The following is a 23,924-nucleotide window of genomic DNA, read 5'->3' on the forward strand; positions in this document are numbered from 1 at the left end:
CGACCAACATGCCCCATCTACACTAGTCCCACCCCGACCAACATGCCCCATCTACACTAGTCCCACCCCGACCAACATGCCCCATCTACACTAGTCCCACCCCGACCAACATGCCCCATCTACACTAGTCCCACCCCGACCAACATGCCCCATCTACACTAGTCCCACCCCGACCAACATGCCCCATCTACACTAGTCCCACCCCGACCAACATGCCCCATCTACACTAGTCCCACCCCGACCAACATGCCCCATCTACACTAGTCCCACCCCGACCAACATGCCCCATCTACACTAGTCCCACCCCGACCAACATGCCCCATCTACACTAGTCCCACCCCGACCAACATGCCCCATCTACACTAGTCCCACCCCGACCAACATGCCCCATCTACACTAGTCCCACCCCGACCAACATGCCCCATCTACACTAGTCCCACCCCGACCAACATGCCCCATCTACACTAGTCCCACCCCGACCAACATGCCCCATCTACACTAGTCCCACCCCGACCAACATGCCCCATCTACACTAGTCCCACCCCGACCAACATGCCCCATCTACACTAGTCCCACCCCGACCAACATGCCCCATCTACACTAGTCCCACCCCGACCAACATGCCCCATCTACACTAGTCCCACCCCGACCAACATGCCCCATCTACACTAGTCCCACCCCGACCAACATGCCCCATCTACACTAGTCCCACCCCGACCAACATGCCCCATCTACACTAGTCCCACCCCGACCAACATGCCCCATCTACACTAGTCCCACCCCGACCAACATGCCCCATCTACACTAGTCCCACCCCGACCAACATGCCCCATCTACACTAGTCCCACCCCGACCAACATGCCCCATCTACACTAGTCCCACCCCGACCAACATGCCCCATCTACACTAGTCCCACCCCGACCAACATGCCCCATCTACACTAGTCCCACCCCGACCAACATGCCCCATCTACACTAGTCCCACCCCGACCAACATGCCCCATCTACACTAGTCCCACCCCGACCAACATGCCCCATCTACACTAGTCCCACCCCGACCAACATGCCCCATCTACACTAGTCCCACCCCGACCAACATGCCCCATCTACACTAGTCCCACCCCGACCAACATGCCCCATCTACACTAGTCCCACCCCGACCAACATGCCCCATCTACACTAGTCCCACCCCGACCAACATGCCCCATCTACACTAGTCCCACCCCGACCAACATGCCCCATCTACACTAGTCCCACCCCGACCAACATGCCCCATCTACACTAGTCCCACCCCGACCAACATGCCCCATCTACACTAGTCCCACCCCGACCAACATGCCCCATCTACACTAGTCCCCACCCCGACCAACATGCCCCATCTACACTAGTCCCACCCCGACCAACATGCCCCATCTACACTAGTCCCACCCCGACCAACATGCCCCAGTCTACACTAGTCCCACCCCGACCAACATGCCCCGTCTACACTAGTCCCACCCCGACCAACATGCCCCATCTACACTAGTCCCACCCCGACCAACATGCCCCATCTACACTAGTCCCACCCCGACCAACATGCCCCATCTACACTAGTCCCACCCCGACCAACATGCCCCATCTACACTAGTCCCACCCCGACCACATGCCCCATCTACACTAGTCCCACCCCGACCAACATGCCCCATCTACACTAGTCCCACCCCGACCAACATGCCCCATCTACACTATTCCCACCCCGACCAACATGCCCCATCTACACTAGTCCCACCCCGACCAACATGCCCCATCTACACTAGTCCCACCCCGACCAACATGCCCCATCTACACTAGTCCCACCCCGACCAACATGCCCCATCTACACCAGTCTCACCCCGACCAACATGCCCATACCTACACTAGTTCCACCCCGACCAACACACCCCACCAACACTAACCTCACCCTGACCAACATGCCCCATCTACACTAGTCACACCCCGACCAACATGCCCCCGTCTACACGTCCCACCCCGACCAACATGCCCCATCTACACTAGTCACACCCCGACCAACATGCCCCATCTACACTAGGCCCAACCCGACCAACATGCCCCATCTACACTAGTCCCACCCCAACCAACATGCCCCATCTACACTAGTCCCACCCCGACCAACATGCCCCATCTACACTAGTCCCAGCCCGACCAACATGCCCCATCTACACAAGTCCCACCCCGACCAACGCCCTATCCACACTAGTCCCACCCTGACCAACATGCCCCATGTACACTCGTCCCACCCGACCAACATGCCCCATCTACACTAGTCCCACCCCGACCAACATGCCCCATCTACACTAGTCACACCCCGACCAACATGCCCCGTCTACACTAGTCCCACCCCGACCAACATGCCCCATCTACACTAGTCCACCCCGACCAACATGCCCCATCTACACTAGGCCCACCCCGACCAACATGCCCCATCTACACTAGTCCCACCCCAACCAACATGCCCCAGCTACACTAGTCCCACCCCGACCAACATGCCCCAGCTACACTAGTCCCACCCCGACCAACATGCCCCATCTACACTAGTCCCACCCCGACCAACATGCCCCATCTACACTAGTCCCACCCCGACCAACATGCCCCATCGTACACTAGTCCCACCCCGACCAACATGCCCCATCTACTATAGTCCCACCCCGACCAACATGCCCCATCTACACTAGTCCCACCCCGACCAACATGCCCCATCTACACTAGTCCCACCCCGACCAACATGCCCCATCTACACTAGTCCCACCCCGACCAACATGCCCCATCTACACTAGTCCCACCCGACCAACATGCCCCATCTACACCAGTCTCACCCCGACCAACATGCCCCATCTACACTAGTCCCACCCCGACCAACATGCCCCATCTACACTAGTCCCACCCCGACCAACATGCCCCATCTACACTAGTCCCACCCCGACCAACATGCCCCATCTACACTAGTCCCACCCCGACCAACATGCCCCATCTACACTAGTCCCACCCCGACCAACATGCCCCATCTACACTAGTCCCACCCCGACCAACATGCCCCATCTACACTAGTCCCACCCCGACCAACATGCCCCATCTACACTAGTCCCACCCCGACCAACATGCCCCATCTACACTAGTCCCACCCCGACCAACATGCCCCATCTACACTAGTCCCACCCCGACCAACATGCCCCATCTACACTAGTCCCACCCGACCAACATGCCCCATCTACACTAGTCCCACCCCGACCAACATGCCCCATCTACACTAGTCCCACCCCGACCAACATGCCCCATCTACACTAGTCCCACCCCGACCAACATGCCCCATCTACACTAGTCCCACCCCGACCAACATACCTCATCTACACTACTCACACCCTGACCAACATGCCCCATCTACACGAGTCCCACCCCGACCAACATGCCCCGTCTACACTAGTCCCACCCCGATCAACTTGCTCATACCTACACTAGTCCCAACCCAACAAACATGCCCATACCTACACTAGTTCCACCCCGACCAACATGCCCCAACTCCACTAGTCCCACCCCGACCAACATGCCCCATCTACACTAGGACCACCACGACCAACATGCCCCATCTACACTAGTCCCACCCGACTAACACGCCCCATCTACACTAGCCTCACCCTGACCAACATGCCCCATCTCCACTAGTCCCACCCCGACCAACATGCCCCATCTCCACTAGTCCCACCCCGACCAACATGCCCCATCTACACTAGTCCCACCCGACCAACATGCCCCATCTACACTAGCCTCACCCTGACCCGCACAGAGACACACACAGAGAAACAGACAGAGACACAGAGAAAGAGATAGAGAGAGAATGAGACAGAGATAGATAGACAGAGAGTAGCAATGTTACAACATTTTGAGATTTAAAAAATCAAGTCTGCAATTTATCCCATCAGATAAAGCATAAAAATAAGTTTAACTTGACACCTAATTCACTTTCATATCTCAAGTAATTAAAAAAGTTATGGCCATTTTCATACTCGGAAATTAGCATCTTGTTCCCTATTGATTTTCTATGGAGATAACAAAAAAGCTGTGATCGTGGACAGTCAAAAGCCCATAACTTTGTTAAAAATTAAGGGAACTGAATGAAATTTTCAGTTATCATAGATTGAAGCATTCTGAAACAAATATAAAATAATCTTACTTGGATGACCTGAAATTAAAGCATATAATTAGTTAGTTACCCAATTGTAGCTAATTCCAAACTTCAATTACTAGATCTAAACATCTATCCGTTTCTTAATAAATGATTAACATTTTTAAATAGTCTAAGTGTCCAAATAATATTCACAAATAATTCACAATAAAATATGATTTTTAAATCTCATTTACATTAATTTATAGGCCAAATGGAAGGAATTTAGTGTTCAATTGCTGTAAATTAATGGCCATTTAAATCAGCTTTCTAGTGGGATCCTGTGAAAGCGTTGGTTTAGAACGTTCACATTGCGGTGGATTTGTGCCTCAAATGCCCAGAAAAATACTGCGGGATATAATGGGCCCAAATTAGCTACTCGCAACATTAAACTTTGTATAAAGGGATCTTAAGAAGCCCTTTTTAATGTAAAAATAAACAGCCTACCTTCTGTTGTCCCCTGTATGAGATCCGGCCCGTTGTCGGCGGTCGGGGGTTTAGATGTTAATTTTTAACCTACTATAACAAGTAAGGAAAGCCCTTAAAACTAATAATAGCTCAAGCGAGGGAATCTCCCAGCGATTTTTCGTTAATAATTAACTAGGCTGAAAATCCTCGATTTGAACAGCCTGGGGAAAATCGCGTTTTAAACCCGCCCCCCCCTCTAAACGGCGCCAAAATCGCGCACACGGGCTGGGACAGATTTTCAGCGACGCTTCAGGTCGGCTTTGCAACATACCTACAGAGAGAGAGAAATAGATAGAGACAGAGAGAGAGGGAAGAGGAAAGGTATATGACCTTATCAAATCAATGTATCTGAATAATAAATGTGGCGTTAAAATTGGGGACAAACGCACTGATCTCTTCGCCCAGAGACGAGGCGTCCGGCAAGGCTGCAATCTGAGCCCGACACTGTTTAATGTATATATCAACGATTTGGCAGTAAAGTTGGACCAGAGCACAGCGCCAGGCCTCTGTCTTCTGGACGGAGAGGAAAAGTCCCTGTTTTATGGGGATGACTTGGTTCTGCTGTCCCCCACAGAACAGCAACAACAGTTGGACCTACTTGATGAGTACCTGTACTGCCAAAATTGGGCCCTGGCAGTAAATCTAAAGAAAACCAACATCATGAATTTTTCAGAAAAGACCCAGATGCCAGGAAGATAAATACACATTTACTCTGAATGGTACTGTTATCGAACACACTATGAGCTATACTTACCTTGGTCTAACTATCTCAGCATCATGGAACTTCAATATGGCAGTGAATGCACTAAAAGAGAAAGCTCGAAGAGCTCTGTATGCAATAAAAAGAAGATTCTACAACATCCAAATTCCAATTAAAATCTGGCTTAAAATATTTGACAGTGTAATCCAGCCTATTGCGTTTTATGGTAGTGAAGTATATAACTCAGTCACCATAGTTATAGTAAATGGGAAAAACATACAACGGAGGCCCTGCATGCGGAATTTTGTCGGAACATCCTCCGTATCCAAAGGAAAACACCAACAAACGCATGTAGGGCAGAATTAGTCAGATACCCACTGATAATAAATATCCAGAACAGAGCACTCAATTTTTGGAATCACCTTAAATCTAGCCCCCCAGATACCCTCCAGTTTAAAGCCCTTCAAACACAAGAGGGGAGCCCAGTAAATAGTTCCCTGTGTTGAATGGTAACATAGAAACATAGAAAGTAGGTGCGAGAGTAGACCACCAGGTCCGTCGAGCCCGCACCGCCATTCGCTCATGGCTGAACACTAAACAGACACACTTACCCACAAACAGTAGACACAAGACACAGAACACAAGACACTACCCTCCCCTTTATACCGCTATCACCCCTCTCCACCCCAAGAACCGCGTGATCTCCTGGGGGAGGCAAAAAAACGGATAAAAACCCAGGTCCAATTCGGGAAAAAAATCCGGGAAATTCCTCTCCGACCCCAATCCAGGCGATCGACACTTGTCCAGGAGATCACTCAGGTCTTACTATACTAACCATACCTAGGTCCATATCCCTGCCCTCTCCCCGTAGCCCCTTATCCCCTTGGCAGCTAAAAAAACATCTATTTTAGACTTAAATATATTTAACGTTTCTGCTTCCACTGCTCCCTGGGGCAGTGAATTCCATAAATTAACCACCCTCTGGGTGAAGAAGTTCTTCCTCATCTCAGTTTTAAAAGAGCCCCCCCTTATTCTGCAACTATGTCCCCTAGTTCTAGTTTCCCCGATCATTGGGAACATCCTCGGTGCATCCACCCGATCAAGGCCCCTCACGATCTTATATGTTTCAATGAGATCGCCTCTCATTCTTCTAAACTCCAAAGAGTAGAGTTCCAGCCTACTTAACCTTTCCTCATATGTCAATCCCCTCATTGCAGGAATTAATCTTGTAAACCTTCGCTGCACTGCCTCCAGGGCTAGTACATCCTTTCTTAAGTATGGACCCCAGAACTGTACACAGTATTCCAAATGTGGTCTCACTAATACTGTGTACAGCTGCAGCAAGACCTCCGTGTTTTTATACTCAATCCCCCTAGCAATAAAGGCCAAAACTCCATTGGCCTTCCTGATTGCTTGCTGCACCTGCATACTAACTTTTAGTGATTCATGTACTACTACCCCTAGATCCCTTTGCGTTGCATTACAACGCAGCTCCTCCTCATTTAGAAAATAACTTGCCCTATCATTTTTTTTCCCAAAGTGAATGACTTCACATTTATTAGTATTAAATTTCATCTGCCAAGTTGTTGCCCACTCACCTAGCTTATCTATATCCTTTTGCAGACTCTTCCTATCCTCCTCATCCCCTACTTTTCCTCCCATTTTTGTATCGTCCTCAAATTTTGATTTATTACACTTGGTTCCCTCCTCTAAATCATTTATATAAATTGTGAACAACTGGGGTCCCAGCACCGACCCTTGCGGAACACCGCTAGTTACCGGTTGCCATCCCGAGTATGAACCATTTATCCCCACTCTCTGCTTCCTATTTGTTAGCCAATCCTCTACCCATGCTAATATATTACCCCCAATCCCATAATTTTTTATTTTTAGCAAAAGTCTCTTATGTGGCACCTTGTCAAAAGCCTTTTGGAAGTCCAAGTATACCACATCCACCGGTTCCCCTTTATCCACCCGGGTTGTTACTTCCTCAAAGAATTCGAGCAGATTCGTTAAACAGGACTTCCCCTTCACAAAACCATGCTGGTTCTGTCCGATGAAGTCATGTTTATCCAAGTGCCCCGTTAGTGTTTCTTTACTAATTGTCTCTAACATTTTACCCACCACCGATGTTAGACTAACCGGTCTATAGTTACCCGCCTTCTGTTTACTTCCTTTTTTAAATATAGGTGTTACATTGGCCATTTTCCAATCCACTGGGACCGTTCCTGCCTCCAGGGAGTTTTGGAAAATTATCACCAATGCATCCACAATCCCCACCGCTATCTCCCTCAAGACCCTTGGATGTAATCCATCAGGCCCAGGGGATTTATCCTCCTTCAGTCTCATTAATTTCCCTAATACCACCTCCTTGGTGATCTTAATAGTATTTAGCTCCTCCATTCCTACCGCCCCCTGTTTATCCAGCGTTGGAATATTTTTTGTGTCTTCTATGGTGAAGACTGATACAAAATACTCGTTTAATGCCTTTGCCATTTCCATGTTCCCCACCAACAACTCTCCAGTCTCACCCTCCAATGGACCAACGTTCACCTTAGCCACCCTTTTTCTTTTTATATAGCTATAAAAACTCTTACTATTAGTTTTTATGTTGTTCGCTAAATTCCTTTCAAAGTCTATTTTCCCCGTCTTAATTAATCTCTTAGTTATTTTTTGCTGACCTTTAAATGCTTCCCAATCCTCTACCCTCCCACTATCTCTGGCTACCTTATATGCCCTTGCCTTCAGCCGAATACTATCCTTTATAGTTTTACTGAGCCATGGCTGACTGTTCTTACCCTTACCCCTTTTTTTCTTCATAGGAATAAATTTTTCTTGAAGGTTATACAGTAGATCCTTAAACGTACACCACTGCTCATGTACCGTCTTATTCTTGAGTCTGCTATCCCAGTCAACTTTGATCAGCTCAGTCCTCATACCTTCATAATCCCCCTTATTTAGACTAAGCACCCTAGCCTGAGTTTCAACCTGCTCCCCTTCTATTTGAATATGGAATTCGACCATATTGTGGTCACTTGTTCCCAACGAGTCCCTAACTATGACATTTTTAATTAATCCTGCTTCATTACACAGGACCAGATCCAAGATTGCCTCCCCCCTTGTCGGTTCTGTGACATACTGTTCTAGGAACCCGTCTCTAATACATTCTATAAACTCTTCCTCTAGTCTACCCTGCCCAGTTTGGTTTGCCCAATTAATATGAAAATTGAAGTCCCCCATGATTACAGCAGTTCCCTTTTTACATGCGTCAACTATTTGCAGATTTATGTTCTGACTAACAGCGTCACAGCTATTTGGAGGTCTATAAATTACACCCACTAGTGTTTTTTTCCCCTTGTTATTCTCTATCTGTACCCAAGCTGTTTCACTATCCTGATCCTTCAACGCAATATCCTTCCTCTCTATTGCCGTTATTCCCTCCCTTATTAAAAGGGCCACCCCTCCTCCCTTTCTTTCCTGTCTATCTTTTCTAATTGTCGAGTACCCCTCTATATTTAACTCCCAGTCCTGATCCCCTTGCAGCCATGTCTCCGTAATGGCCACGATATCATAACTATATATACTTAATTGCACCGTTAATTCTTTTATCTTATTTCGAATACTCCGTGCATTTAGATAAAGCACTTTCAGATGATTTTTACTACCCTTCCTTTCCGTTTTTGCCCCTTTTACATCTAGAGCTTTATCTTCACACATTCTGGATCCTCCTGTCACATTTTGATTTTCCGTTTCCCCACTGATACCCTGCTCTATTTCCTCTACCCCTGCCGTTATTACCCCCCTTGATACCTCCCCCCCGCTACTTAGTTTAAAGACCTCTCTACTGCCCTAGTTATATGATTTGCCAGGACCCCAGTCCCAGCACCGTTCAGGTGAAGTCCGTCCTTACAGATGGTACTGAGACTAACTACCCCTATTCAGTTAAACCCTATCTAGTTAAACCAAATTATCAAACAATGTAAAGAAACGTACTTGGAACATTGGGATAAAGAAACCAAAAGCCAAAGCAGATTAGAATGTTACCGTGCGTGCCCTAAAAAGAGATTATAAATTGGCAGACTATCTCTCAACTGTTAGAGACATAAAGCAGAGACAGACCCTCACCAAATACAGGTTAAGTGACCACTATTTGGCAGTTGAAAAAGGAAGACAGAAGAGATTCTGGCAACCAAGAGAAAACAGAATATGCGGCCACTGTTTGACAGATGAGGTTGAAACAGAGATGCACTTCCTCCTAAAATGCACAAAATTGACAAAACATGGAAAGCATACTTTGACAAACTCAGTGTGGCAACCCCTGATTTTAAAGAACTAGATGATACTAGATTAAGTTGGACCCGTTGGGTCCTGGCATCACACGGGAGGGCTGGACACCCAACACAATATTCCACCTCTCCACCAATTCCAATATTGCTGGCCTGTGAGGGTGGGGGGGTTGGGGGGGGGGAGGGCTTTCTGTTGCGCCAGTATAATTGTTGTGGGCTGAAGGTACTGATTTCCAGAGGGCTAGTATGGAGTTTGTGGGCCAAATGGATTTTTGGGCTGACAGCACAGTCACTTTCAGCTGGTGGGCTGGCAGTTCACTAACTCACGGCTCGTGGGCTGGCAGTTCACTCAGTCACCCCCCCCCCCCACACTGCTCCTTGCCATTCCCCTCCCACCCACACATTCAGTACATCTCCAAACAATCTCCCCCCCCCCATGCACTCTTAGTGGCTCTCCCACAGACCAGCCATTCCTGCCTATTAGGTTCTATTGTGATGAAGACCACACGGCATTAAAAGTGCAAAAAGGTTTTATTAAAGTTTAAAATGTGAATGACTTAAAATATAAGAACAATTTAATTTTTATAGGTGAGATTTATTAAGTTTTAACTTGTTGTGCCTTGTTGCGTCTTGTTGTGTTCTGCTGCTGCGAGAGAGAGAGAGAGGGAGAGAGAGGGAGAGAGAGAGGGGGGGAGGGGGGGGGAGAGAGAGAGAGAGAGAGAGAGAGAGAGGGGTGGAGATAGAAGGGAGGGCGAGAGAGAGTGGGGAAAGGGAGGAGAGGGAGAGAGATATATCTGAGCGGTGGGGGCTGAGGGGCAGGAATAAGGGGAGAGGTTCAGAGAGAGAGAGACAGAGAGGAGACAGTCCGGGGGAGGGAGGGAGGGGGGAGAGACTGGGGGTTGGAAAAAGGGGTGAAGTGTGTAGTGGGGGGAAGCAGGGAGCAAAGGGAGGGGGGGAGGGATTCAAGGGGGAGTGGGTTTGGTGCCGAGGGGGATGAATGAGAGGGGGGGGGGGAGAGAGTGAAGTGAGTCATGGAAGGGGGTAGGGAGCCTGGTGGGGGTTCACACTGTTTGGGGTGGGGAGGAGGGCGAGGGAGCAAAGGGGGGTAAGGAGCAGGAGGAGGCAGAGGTAAGGGGCAGGGAGCCACAGGGAGGAGGTCACATTGTTTGGGGGTGGGGAGGGTGTTGCAGTTTAGGAAGTCAAACCAGGGCAGGATCTTCACTGTGAATGGCGGGGCGCTGGGGCAATAGACAAGAGACAATGGGTACAGGAGTAGGCCATTCGGCCCTTTGAGCCAGCACCGCCCTTCAATGTGATCATGGCTGATCATCCCCAATCAGTATCCCGTTCCTGCCTTCTCCCCATATCCCTTGACTCCACGATCTTTAAGAGGCCCATCTAGCTCTCTCTTGAAAGTATCCACAGAACCGGCCTCCACCGCCTTCTGCGGCAGAGAATTCCACAGACTCACAACTGTGAGAAAAAAGTGTTTCCTTGTCTCTGTTCTAAATGGCTTACCCCTTATTCTTAAACTGTGTGGCCCCCGGTTCTGGACTCCCCCAACATCGGGAACATGTTTCCTGCCTCCAGCTTGTCCAAACCCTTAACAATCTTATATGGTTCAATAAGATCCCATCTCATCCTTCTAAACTCCAGAGTGTACAAGCCCAGCCGCTCCATTCTCTTAGTATATGACAGTCCCCCACATCCCAGGAATTAACCTGGTGAACCTATACTGCTCTCCCTCAATAGCAAGAATGTCCTTCCTAAAATTAGGGGACCAAAACTGCACACAATACTCCAGGTGTGGTCTCATTAGGACTCTGAACTCTGAGCCTGGCGTAATGTGTAGAGCCGAGGGATCTAGGAGTGCGGGTACGAGTTGGGCCGAAGGGCCTCTTTCCAACACTGTATCACTCCATGACTATGACAATAACTCAGCGGGTCAGGCAGCATCTGTGGAGAAGATAGACACGCAGTGCTGGAGTAACTCAGCGGGTCAGGCAGCATCTGTGGAGAAGATAGACACAAAGTGCTGGAGTAACTCAGCAGGTCAGGCAGCATCTGTGGTGAAAGGAATGGGTGACGTTTTGGGTCGACACCCTTCTTTGGTTTAGTTTAGTTTAGAGATGCAGCGCGGAAACAACAGGTCATTCGGCCCATGGGGTCCGCGCCGACCAGCGATCACCCCGTACACGAGCACTATCCTACGCACATTGGGGACAATTTAACAATTTTGTGGAGGCCGATTAATTTACAACCCGGAACGTCTTTGAAATGTTGGAGGAAACCGGAGCACCCGGAATAAAAACCCACGCAGGTCAAAGGGAGAACGTACAAACTCCACACAGACAGCACCCGTAGTCAGGATCGAGCCCGGGTCTCTGGCGGTGAGGCAGCAACTGTACCGCTGCGCCACTGTGCCACGCAGAATTATTTAACGGTTTCCACCGCCATAAACGCACCCAATATGTGCTAGTAATGTCCTGTTTGCCAGCTTGTTGACCCTCTGTGTTCCCCTCCTGCAGGGTTTAGGAGCCGTTGCTGTGGACGGAGAGACAGGGACGTGAGCGGACATTGAGCGCGGCCAGGGTGCCAGTGAGCCACCCCCACCCCCCGCTCGGTGTGTGGGCTGACCTTCGAGGGGCTGAGCTTCGATGGAGGACCACATGATGGGGCACAACAAGGAGAAGCGCTATGAGTGTGACGTGTGTGGCAAGACCTGGCAGTGCCCGAGCCGGCTGGAGACCCACCGACGGGTGCACACGGGAGAACGCCCCTTCGATTGCTTGGAGTGCGGCAAGAGCTTCACCTTCGATAGCCAGCTGCAGCGGCACAACCTCGTGCACTCCGGCGAGAGGCCCTTCACCTGCTCCGACTGCGGCAAGAGCTTCAAGACGGCGAATGAGCTGAAGAGACACCGGCGGATACACACGGGTGAGAAGCCCCATGGCTGCTCCACCTGCGGCAAGAGCTTTGCCCAGTTGTCGGGGCTGCGGGAGCACCGGCGGGTGCACAGCAGTGAGCGGCCCTTCACCTGCTCCGATTGCGGCAAAGGCTTCAAGTCGGCACCAGTGCTGAAGAAGCACAAGCGTGTGCACACCAGCGACCGTCCCTTCAACTGCGCCCAGTGTGGCAAGGGCTTCACCCGCTCCACCAGCCTGCTGGAGCACCAGCGCACCCACACTGGCGAGCGCCCCTACACCTGCGCCCAGTGCAGCAAGGGCTTCACCCGCTCCACCAGCCTGCTGGAGCACCAGCGCACCCACACTGGCGAGCGCCCCTACACCTGCGCCCAGTGCAGCAAGCGCTTCACCCGCTCCAGTCACCTACTGCTGCACCAGCGCACCCACACCGGCGAGCGTCCCTACACATGCGCCCAGTGCGGCAAGCGCTTCACCCAGTCCAGCAACCTACGGGTGCACCAGCGCACCCACACTGGCGAGCGTCCCTACACCTGCGCCCAGTGCAGCAAGGGCTTCACCCAGTCCAGCAACCTACGGGTGCACCAGCGCACCCACACCGGCGAGCGCCCCTACACCTGCGCCCAGTGCAGCAAGGGCTTCACCCGCTCCACTCACCTACTGTTGCACCGCCGTACCCACACCGGCGAGCATCCCTACACATGCGCCCAGTGCGGCAAGGGCTTCACCAACTCCACCCGGCTGCTGTCCCACCAGCGGGTGCACACCGGCGACCGTCCCGTCCCCAGCCCGGTGTGTGGAGAGCGCTTTGCCAAGGCCTCCCACGCCCTGTCTCACCAGCACGTGCACACCAGTGGCCCGCCCTACGACTGCCCGTACTGCGGTGAGGAGTTTGACAGCTCGCGGGGGTTGCGGCAGCACCGGCGGACCCACGCCGGTGAGCAGCTGCTCCCACTGTGACAAGAGAGCACGGGGGCTGCGGGAGCACCAGCGGATACACACCGGAGAGAGACCCTTTGTGTGCGCTGAGTGTGGCAAGGGTTTCACCCGCATGTCCAGCCTGTGGCAGCACCGGCGTACACACAGCGGTGAGCGTCCCTTCCCCTGTCCGTCCTGTGGTAAGTGCTTCAGCCGCCTTGACCACCTGCTGGAGCACCGGCAAGTCTACACCGGCCAGCGCCTATTCACCTGCCCGCTCTGTGGCAAGGCCTTTGCCAGCTCCTTCAGCCTGTTGGCACACCGCCACGTGGATAGATAGGCGCTGTTTAGGTAAACACAAAATGCTGGAAGGAATGGGTAACGTTTCGGGTCGTTTCTTCAATCACCCATTCCTTCTCTCCTGAGATGCTGCCTGTCCCGCTGAACTACTCCAGCACTTTGTGTCTTTATTTGTAAACAAGCATCTGCAGTTCCTTGTTTTTAAACCATTCTGGTTAACCATCTCTGCACCTTCCCCAAAGCCTCCACATCAGTCCTGTCTGTAATGAAGTGACCAGAACTGTATGCAATACTCCAAATGCTACCTGACCAATGTCCCTTAAAGCTGCACATATACATTCCTCCCTCTCCCCTCTCCCTCCACTCTCACCCCCCCCCCCCCCCCCATTCGTACACAAATACTCTGCATTCCACCCTCTCGTGCCCCCTCCTATCTCTCACAGCGAGACCTGGGCGTCCTTGTACACCAGTCACTGAAAGTTGGCGTGCAGGTACAGCAGGCAGTGAAGAAAGCTAATGGAATGTTGGCCTTCACAACAAGAGGATTTCAGTATAGGAATAAAGAGGTACTTCTGCAGCTGTATTGGGCTCTGGTAAGACCACATCCAGAGTATTATGTACAGTTTTGATCTCCTAATTTGGGGAAGTACATCATTGTGATTCAGGCAGTGCATTGTAGGTTCACGAGAATGATCACTGGGATGGCGGGACTGTCATATGAGGAAAGATTGAAAAGACTAGGCTTGTATTCACTGGAGTTTGGAAGGATGAAAGGGGTTCTTATAGAAAGGTATAACATTATAAAAATGACTGGATTAGCCCGATGCAGAAAAAATGTTCCCAATGTTGGCCGAGTCCAGAACCGGGGGCCACAGTCTTGGAATAATGGGGAGGCAATTTAAGACTGGTGAGAAAAAACTTTTTTAACCCAGAGTTGGGAATTTGTGTAATTCCCTGCCACAGCGGGCAGTGGAGGCCAAATCAGCGGATGGATTTAAGAGAGTGTTAGATAGAGGTCTAGGGGCTAGTGGGGAGTCAAGGGATATGGGGAGAAGGCAGGCACGGGTTATTGATTGGGGACAATCAGCCATGATCACAATGAATGGCGGTGCTGGCTTGAAGGGACGAATGGCCTCATCCTGCACCTAGTTTCTATGTTACACACACACCCTCTCTCTGTCCCTCTCTCTCACACGCACACACACACTCCCGCTCCCTCTTGTTCTCTCTCACACACTCCCTCTTTCTCTCTCACACACAAACCCTCTTTCTCTCACACACACACTCCCTCTCTCTCACACACACACTCTCTCTCACACACACACACCCTCTCACTCACACACACACACACCCTCTATCTCTCTCACACACACACACACACCCTCTCTCTCACACACACACACACACACACTCCCTCTCTCTCTCACACACACACACTCCCTCTCTCTCTCTCTCTCTCTCACACACACACTCCCTCTCTCTCACACACACACACCCTCTTTCTCTCACACACACTCCCTCTCTCATACACACCCTCTTTCTCTCACACACACTCCCTCTCTCTCACACACACACTCCCTCTCTCTCACACACACACTCCCTCTCTCTCACACACACACTCCCTCTCTTGCTGTCTCACACACAACCTCTCTCTTGCTCTCGCGCACAATGGAGATTTTCTGAAAAACAGAAAACAGTCAAATTTAAAAGATAATTTTCCCAGCAGAATAAATTCTGGGAATATCTTAGAAGCTTGGTTTATACTAATCACTGAAACAACGTATTAACATAGAGATGTATTGTCTGGGCACAGCACCATATTAGATATCTGTCTGAACTGCCTGTCCCAGCTAAGGACAAGGTAGTGGCTTTCATCTTACAAGCTTGTTTTAGTTCACAGACGGATGCCCATTCTGGAACCAAGATGGAAGTCATTTGAAAACAAAATGGAGTTTGTTGTCCTTCCGGAATGGGCAGCTGTACTGAAGCTGTGCCAAGATTTGAGTAAAAGGCCGAAATTGCAAATATATGGGTCCAGCCTCCCTTGTCTCCCTTAGGCTACGGATCTTTCACTCAGATTTAGAAGGTGTTTTTTATTAATAAGAAAATGTATAATTACTCTAACTTTCCTTTGTTCTTTGAGTGGAGCCCGAGAAGCACTGAGCAACGTGTGTTATTTGTAGATCTCCCCAGCCACTCCCGTCTGGCAAATTGATTAAAAGATTACTTTGGTTTACCTTTAACAAGTTTGTTGCTGTCTGCTTTCTTTAAGAGACGAACGTTGGCTACTGTGCTCTTTGGAATTCTTCAGAATTCATGTTGTACTATCAATAATGAAAGAAAATGCCAACCATCTCCAGAAATTATAAGAAATTATTCACACCTCCAAGCATATCTGTAGCCGTAGGGCAGTCGCACACCTCCCCACTACTTCAAAGATAGTTCCTGTACTTGGCGATATCATTTGGTGATTGGCGGCTGAAATGCGGCGGCGGGGCTACAGACAGGCCGGCACCCGGGTGATTCACCCCATGTGTGGGTGGGGGGGGGGGGTGAATCACCCCATGTGTGGGTCGGGGGAGTGAATCACTCCGCTGTGTGGGTCGGGGTGTGGGTGAATCACCCTGGTAGGGGGGTCCTGGTGCTGGTGCAGCGCGGTCAGTGACTGGGTGGGCAGAGGGACCAGACTGTCCCCAACTCTGCAGCAGCTGACTGGTATGTTGCTGGATTTATGGCCCCTTGTGTCCGCTGCCCGGAGCCGCGGCCCCGCTCCTCCCTGCCCCGTGTGTGTGTGTGCGCTGCCGACCCACAGCCCGTGACAGTGCGGTGGGAGCCAGCTTGGGGGAGTAAGGGGACTGGGAGGTAGTCAGCTTCGGGGATTACCGAATGGGAGGTACTCGCCTATAGGGGTACCGGATGGGATGTAGCCAGCTTGGGGGATAACGTATGGAGGTGGGCAGTCTGGGGGGCATGAGAGATGGGAGGTCGCCTGCTTGGGGGAGTAATGCCCCTGTCCCACTTAGGAAACCTGAATGGAAACCGCCCTCTCTAAAGGACTTAGGGTGCTCTGTGGTAGTCGTTTACCTTCCTCTTCACCGCACAGACAGCGCTCCTCCGCTCTCCATGGCCCCCACCTTCGTGATGTGTTTGTGTGTGTGATCTGTAGATGCAGCTCACGCTTTGGTCGATCCAGCTCGAGGCGTTCCAGGCGAGTGACCAAAACCTCCGGCGACCTCATGGAAACTTTGGGTCGCGGGCAAGGTCACCAGAGGTTTCCGTTCAGGTTTCTTAAGTGCGGCATTTGGAGAATCAGAGGTCGCCAGCTTGGGGGAGTAAGGGGAATGGGAGGTGGGCAGCTTGGGGGACTAAGGTGAATCAGTGGTCGCCAACTTGGGAGAGTAAAGGATGGGAGCTAGGAAGCTTGGGGGAGTAAGTTTGTTACTCTGCAGATCGACCGGGAGGTGTTGACGCTCCCGTTCACACGCAGCCGCCAGAACAGTGTACATACGGTGATGACAAACGCAATCAATGCAATATCCAGTGCAAAAAAGTGCAAGATTGTGTTGCAAAATGCCCGGGGTAGCACGGACGAGAGGGGCTGAAGGGCCCTTCCCCGGGCAGAGCGACCACCGACGCTGTCCGTGTGCAGTTTGCTCGCTTCCCTCTCCGTGGTGAACCGAATGCAGTTCGGGGCAGAGGAGGTGAGCTCAGCCTTCCGAGCCTCAATCGAACCTCATCCTTCCTCCCGCGCATCCTAGCCCCGACAGGCCAGTGCCGCCACCTTCCTCCCCGGACAAGAACTGAGGGGAAACTCAGACGAAACATCTTCCAACCGCAGTCACACACAGTGGGTGGAACAGCGCAGATCGCACGCAGCAGATCCATTGTAACGTCATCAGCAAGACCATCTCGTTTATTTACAAAGTTTTATCGGAATTGTGAACATTTTCATCAATAACTCGAGAACTAAAGCACGAATTATTCAGATAAGGCTGTTTTGGTCCCACGAAGAAAATCTCTGCCGGAATACGTAATTTTTTTACCGATAGCACATCGTTTTTTCGATTAGATGTGATTACACACAAACATGACACACAAAAACAAATACATATCCAAGATTAGAGTTTGATAATTATAGAGGAAAGCTTATCAAGTTGGTTGGAATTTATTGTCACATGTATCAATTAAGGTACTGTAGCGAGTTGAGACGAGAGTTGGTTTCAAACAGGTTTATTAACGTAAACGGTGAAATCAACGGGAGTTCAACAATGACCAACTGAATAGGTCTGACCACAGCGGTGGTGGAAACTAGACTGGGAGGGCATCGTCCAGAAAACGCGCGAACACAAACCCCTTCCCACAGTCACATGGCCGAGGTAGCAGGTGCCGCTACCGTACAATGATATTTGAGTTACCATACAGCCATACTGAGTAAAAAGCAACAAGGCACAGCCACCTAAAAGAACATTTAACATAAACATCCACCACAGCGGAATCCACATTCCTCACTGTGATGGAAGGTAATAAAGTTCAATCATCTTCCCTGTTTGTACACACGTGGTCGGGGCTGGTGAACCCTCCACAGTCGCAACTCACTGCCGACACACTACATAAAAGTCCCTTTAAACTTCCATGATCCAAAGACATCCTCATGCAGAAGGCCTATGTTTGGACAGCTATCCAGCCAGAAGACTCGAAAGCATTGCGGGAGTTTGCGATATTTCTTAGAAGTATGATAGAAATGGCTACCTTCTTAGACGACTTGCAAGATATGAATGTTGTTAGCAATCTGAAAATTATTACTCTAAAACTGACTTAAGGGCCTGTCCCACTGTACGAGGTAATTCAAGAGCGCTCCCGAGTTTAAAAAAAAATCAAACTCATGGTAAGTACAGTAGAATGTACGTAGCAGGTACGTCGGATTTCGGGACGTCTCTTAGCGGCTCGTAACACTAACGGCAGGTACTCGGGAAACACGGTAAGCTCGTGAAGATTTTTCAACGTTGAAAAATGTCCACGAGAGCCCCGACTACCTACGAGCGGCTATTACCGTAATTCTCCGAGTTCGAATCAGGAGAAACTCAGGAAAACTCTTGAATTACCTCGTACAGTGGGACAGGCCCTTTAGAGAAATGTGGAGGGATAAAGCTAGCCTGTTAGAGGAAAATGAGAATGGAGAGGCCATGCTTCCTGATCTGGGGAACTTCATAGAAAAGGAAGTACGGTTCATGTCAAATTTACGCTATGGGAGTATTCAAGATCCTAAACCAATCGCAACTGTCAAAGGTTCTACCTTTACTAAAACAAAAGGAAGATCAAGACCTAAGGGAAGTAGTTTTGATTCCGCTGTAAATACTTGCAGAAACGAGAGGCCAAAAGGAAGAAGATACATCTACTGTTAAGCCAAGATGGTTCTGCTTGTCATCCAGCAAGAAGAAGACAGAGGAATGACAAAGAGATGGCCCACGAGGGAAGGGAAGGGGGGCTGTCGATGACTGGTCAGCTCGCACCTTGCATCCCATCCCAAGAATGGACACCGCATTCTTGACAGGGCCAAGGAGAGCTTGTAATAGGAACACTTCTCCATCCGTTTCCCACCACGGATGGCTGACCTGCTGAGTTCTACCGGCACTTTGGAGGGGAATGGACAGGTGACGTGTCGGGTCTGGACCCTTCTTTGGACTGATGGAGTCGGGGGAGAAAGCTGGAAAAAAGAGATGTGGTTGGGACAGACTCCAGGACTTGATTGGGAGGGGGCAGTCTACTTAATTTGGAGAATTCAATGTTCATGTCATTGGGCTGTAAGCTATGAGGTGCTGTTCCTCCAGTTTGCGTGTCACCTCACTCTGGCAATGGAGGAGGCCCAGGACATAAAGATCTTGTCTTGGAGGACCGAGCGCACGTGTAGGCTGCAATGCACGCCTAGTCCAGATACATTAGACATTAGACAAGAGACAATAAGTGCAGGAGTAGGCCATTCGAGCCAGCACCGCCATTCAATGTGATCATGGCTGATCATCCCCAATCAGTACCCCATTCCTGCTTTATCCACATATCCCCTGACTCCGCTATCTTTAAGAGCCCTATATAGCTCTCTCTTGAAGGTAACCAGAGAACCGACCTCCACCTAAGGCTGAAAATTCCGCAGACTCACAACTTTCCGAGTGAAAACATTTGTTTTTTCATCTCCGTTCAAAATGGCTTATCCCTTATTCTTAAACTGTGGCCCCTGTTTCTGGACTCCCCCCGACATTGGGAACATGTTTGCTGCCTCTAGCATGTCCAAACCCTTAATAATCTTATATGTTTCAATAAGAAACCCTCTCATCCTTCTAAACTCAAGAGTATACAAGCCGCTCCATTGTCTCAGCATATGACAATCCCGCCATCCCGGGAATTAACCTACGCTGCACTCCCTCAATAGCAAGAATGTCCTTCCTCAAATTAGGGGACCAAAACTGCACACAATACTCCAGGAGTGGTCTCACTAGGGCCCTGTACAACTGCAGAAGGACCTCTTTGCTCCAATACTCAAATCCTCTTGTTATGAAGGCCATTCGCCATTCACTTTCTTCACAGCCTGCTGTACCTGCATGCTTACTTTAATTGACTGATGAACAAGGACCCCCAGATCCCGTAGTACTTCCCCTTTTCCCAACTTGACACCATTTAGATAACAATCTGCCTTCCTGTTTCCGCTACCAAAGTGGATAACCTCACATTTATCCACATTAAACTGCATCTGCCCACTCGCCCAACCTGTCCAAGTCACCCTGCATTCCCATAGCATCCTCCTCATAGTTCACACTGCCACCCAGCTTTGTGTCATCTACAAATTTGCTAATGTTACTTTGAATCCCTTCATCTAAATCATTGATGTATATTGTAGATAGCAGCGGTCCCAGCACCGAGCCTAGTCACTACCTGCCATTCTGAAAGGGACCCGTTAATACCTAAGTTTTGTTTCCTGTCGCCAACCAATTTTCTATCCATGTCAGCATTCTACCCCCAACACCATGTACCCTAAATTTGCTCATTAATCTCCTATGTTGGACCTTATCAAATGCTTTCTGAAAGTCCAGGTACACTACATCCACTGGTTCTCCCTTGTCCATTTTCCTAGTTACATCCTCAAGAAATTCCAGAAGATTAGTCAAGCATGATTTCCCCTTTGTAAATAAGTGACTCCAGCATCTTCCCCACCACCGATGTCAGGCTAATCCAGGGGTAGGGAACCTGCGGCCTTAAGGCCACATGCGGCCTTCTAGGCCATTAAGTGCGGCCTTTTGAATGAATACAAATTTGTAGAACAAATCCTTTTATTTTTATTAATATGTTTTTGTTCGTCTTTTACTATTTTTATTTTAATCTTTAAATGAACGTATTTAAAACACCAAAGGGTAAAAGAAGATTCAACAAAATTAGCATTTTTTAGCATTCAAATTAGCATTTCAACTTCACCCAGTTGTTGTCTCCAAGGCTGCTATAGAACTACAGATGGAATTGATTGAGCTCTCAGAAGATGACATTTTAAAGTCCTTATTTGACGCTGAAAGATCCGATAGAAATATGGAAAATGAAATAGAATACCTACATCTTCGGCACATGCACGAAAAATGCTTTCTTGCTTTTCAACCACTGCAAATCTACGTTCTTCTATCTAACCCAAATCAAGATGCCCTTAAGTTCACAAATGACGGATACCCATCTAGATCAGCTGAAACTGCGTACCTCCATGTTACAACCAAATATTCAAATGCTTTCCCACAAAAAGCAGTCGCAACAAAGTCATTGAAAGGTTAATTAACTTTAGAAATAACAATTTTTTTCATTTTCTTGAAGTTAGTACACAGTAGTTAGATTTTTACAAAATAAATACATTTTGAACTACATCTAATTGAAGTTTCATGGATGTGGCCTTATTAGATTACAGCTAACAATGCAACATTCCAACATGAAAAGGTTCCCCACCCCTGGGCTAACGTCTATAATTCCCTGTTTTCTCTCTCCCACCTTTCTTAAAATAGTGGCATAACATTAGCTACCCTCCAATCCACAGGAACTGGTCCTGAATCGATAGAACATTGGAAAATGATCACCAATGCGTCCAAGTTTTCTAGAGCCACTTCCTTAAGTACCCTGGGATGCAGACAATCAGACCCTGGGGATTTATCAGCCTTCAGTCCCATCAGTCTACCCAACACCATTTTCTGCCTAATGTGGATTTCCTTCAGTTCCTCCGCTACCCTAGATCCTCTGGCCATTAGTACATCTGGAAGATTATTTGTGTCCTCCTTAGTGAAGATGGATCCAAAGTACCTGTTCAGCTCATCTGCCATTTCCTTGTTCCCCATATTAAATTCCCCCTTTTCAGTGTTCAAGAGACCAACTTAACCATTTATTTCTTCTTCACAAATGTAAAGAAGGAACAGCCGATGCTGGTTTAGACAGAGAGATCTCCTGGAGTAACTTGCACCTTTGGAGAGCATGGACAGGCAACATTCTAGGTCAGGACCCTTCTTCCGACGGCTTGGTGTGGGGGGTGGAGAAAGTTGGAAAGGAGAGGTGGGAGTGGTCGCCTTAGATTCCCTTCCCTCTACAGATGCGGCCTGACCCAGAGTTCCTCCACCGCTTTAGAGGGAATGGACAGATGACGTTTTGAGTCAGGACCCTTCTTCAGACTGAGTGGAGAGGGTGGGGGGGGGGGGGGGGAGGATGCTGGAAAAGAGAGATGGGGGCTGGACAAAGCCTGTCAAGTGATAGGTGGGCACAGAATGCTGGAGTAACTCGGCGGGACAGGCAGCATCTCTAGAGAGAAGGAATGGTGATGTTTCGGGTTGAGTGCCTTCTTCAGAAGTGATAGGTGGATATAGGTGAGGGAGACACAAAATTCTGAAGATGCTGGAATCTTGCACATAACACAATTTAGTTAGATGCACAGAATCTGGGCTATGGGGAGAAGGCAGGCGCGGGTTATTGATTGTGGATGGTCAGCCATGATCACAATGAATGGCTGTGCTGGCTCGAAGGGCCAAATGGCCTCCACCTGCACCTATTTTATATGTTTCTAATCTATTGCTCAGAGTGGGGGAGTCGAGGACCAGAGGACATGGGTTGATGGTGAAGAGGAAAAGATTTAATAGGAATCTGAGGGGTAACCTTTTCACACAAAGGGTGGTGAGTGCATGGAACAAGCTGTCAGGGGAGGTAGTTGAGGCTGGGAATATCCCAATGTTTAAGAAACAGTTACACAGGTACGTGGATAGAACAAATTTGGAGGCCAAATACAGGCAGGCGGGACTAGTGCAGCTGGGACTAGTCGTTGGTCGTTGCGGGCAAGTTGGGCCAAAGGGCCTGTTTCCACTCTGTATCACTCTTTAGCTCTAACACAGAGTGCTGGAGTAGCTCAGTGGGTCAGGCAGCATCTGTGGAGAACATGGATAGGTGACATTTCACAGTGCTGGAGTAACTCAGTGGGTCAGGCAGCATCTCTGGAGAACATGGGTAGGTGCCATTTCAGGTCGGAACCCTTCTTCACACTGACACGATGTTAGCAGATGAGGGGGTGATCGGCAGATGAGTGGAGTAAGTGACAGGCGTGAGAAAATAAGGAGATAAAAGGGTAGAGAAGGAGCGTGGAATATATATGTGCAGCTTTAAGGGACATTGTGTTCAAGAACGAACTGCAGATGCTGGAAAATCGAATGTAGACAAAAAGTGCTGGAGAAACTCAGCGGACGCGCCAGCATCTATGGAGCGACGGAAATAGGCAACATTTCGGGCCGAAACCGGACATTGGTCAGGTAGCATTTGGAGTATTGCATACAGTTCTGGTCACTCCATTACAGGACTGATGTGGAGGCTTTGGGGAAGGTGCAGAGATGGTTAACCAGAATGGTTTAAAAACAAGGAACTGCAGATGCTGGTTTACAAAAAGGACACAAAGTGCTGGAGTAACTCAACGGGACAGGCAGTATCTCTGGAGAGAACGAATGGGAGACGTTTCAGGTCAAGACTGAGGAGGGTCTCGACCCGAAACGTTACCCATTCCTTCCAGCATTTTGTGTTTACCTAAACAGCGCCTATCCATCCACGTGGCGGTGTGCCAGCAGGCTGGAGGAGCGGGCAAAGGCC

General features: G+C 49.5%; 2 protein-coding genes across 2 annotated transcripts in view; both read left to right on the forward strand.

The window, feature by feature from the left end:
- The first annotated feature begins 12,137 nt into the window (after positions 1-12,137).
- Positions 12,138-23,924, forward strand: part of LOC116969667 (zinc finger protein 883-like) — an 84,200-nt gene continuing 72,413 nt past the window's right edge. The window contains exon 1 of the mRNA XM_033016466.1: positions 12,138-12,246. The gene's annotated coding sequence lies outside the window, so the exon portion shown is untranslated. The remainder of the gene's footprint in view (positions 12,247-23,924) is intronic.
- LOC116969665 (zinc finger protein 239-like) lies at positions 12,246-13,286 on the forward strand (the record flags this gene model as incomplete). The annotated part of the gene is made up of 1 exon (XM_033016465.1): positions 12,246-13,286. A coding segment is annotated over exon 1 (981 nt), but the record flags the coding sequence as incomplete, so codon positions are not given.

This window comes from Amblyraja radiata, unplaced genomic scaffold (assembly GCF_010909765.2).
Source record: "Amblyraja radiata isolate CabotCenter1 unplaced genomic scaffold, sAmbRad1.1.pri S98, whole genome shotgun sequence".
Lineage (NCBI taxonomy): Eukaryota > Metazoa > Chordata > Chondrichthyes > Rajiformes > Rajidae > Amblyraja > Amblyraja radiata.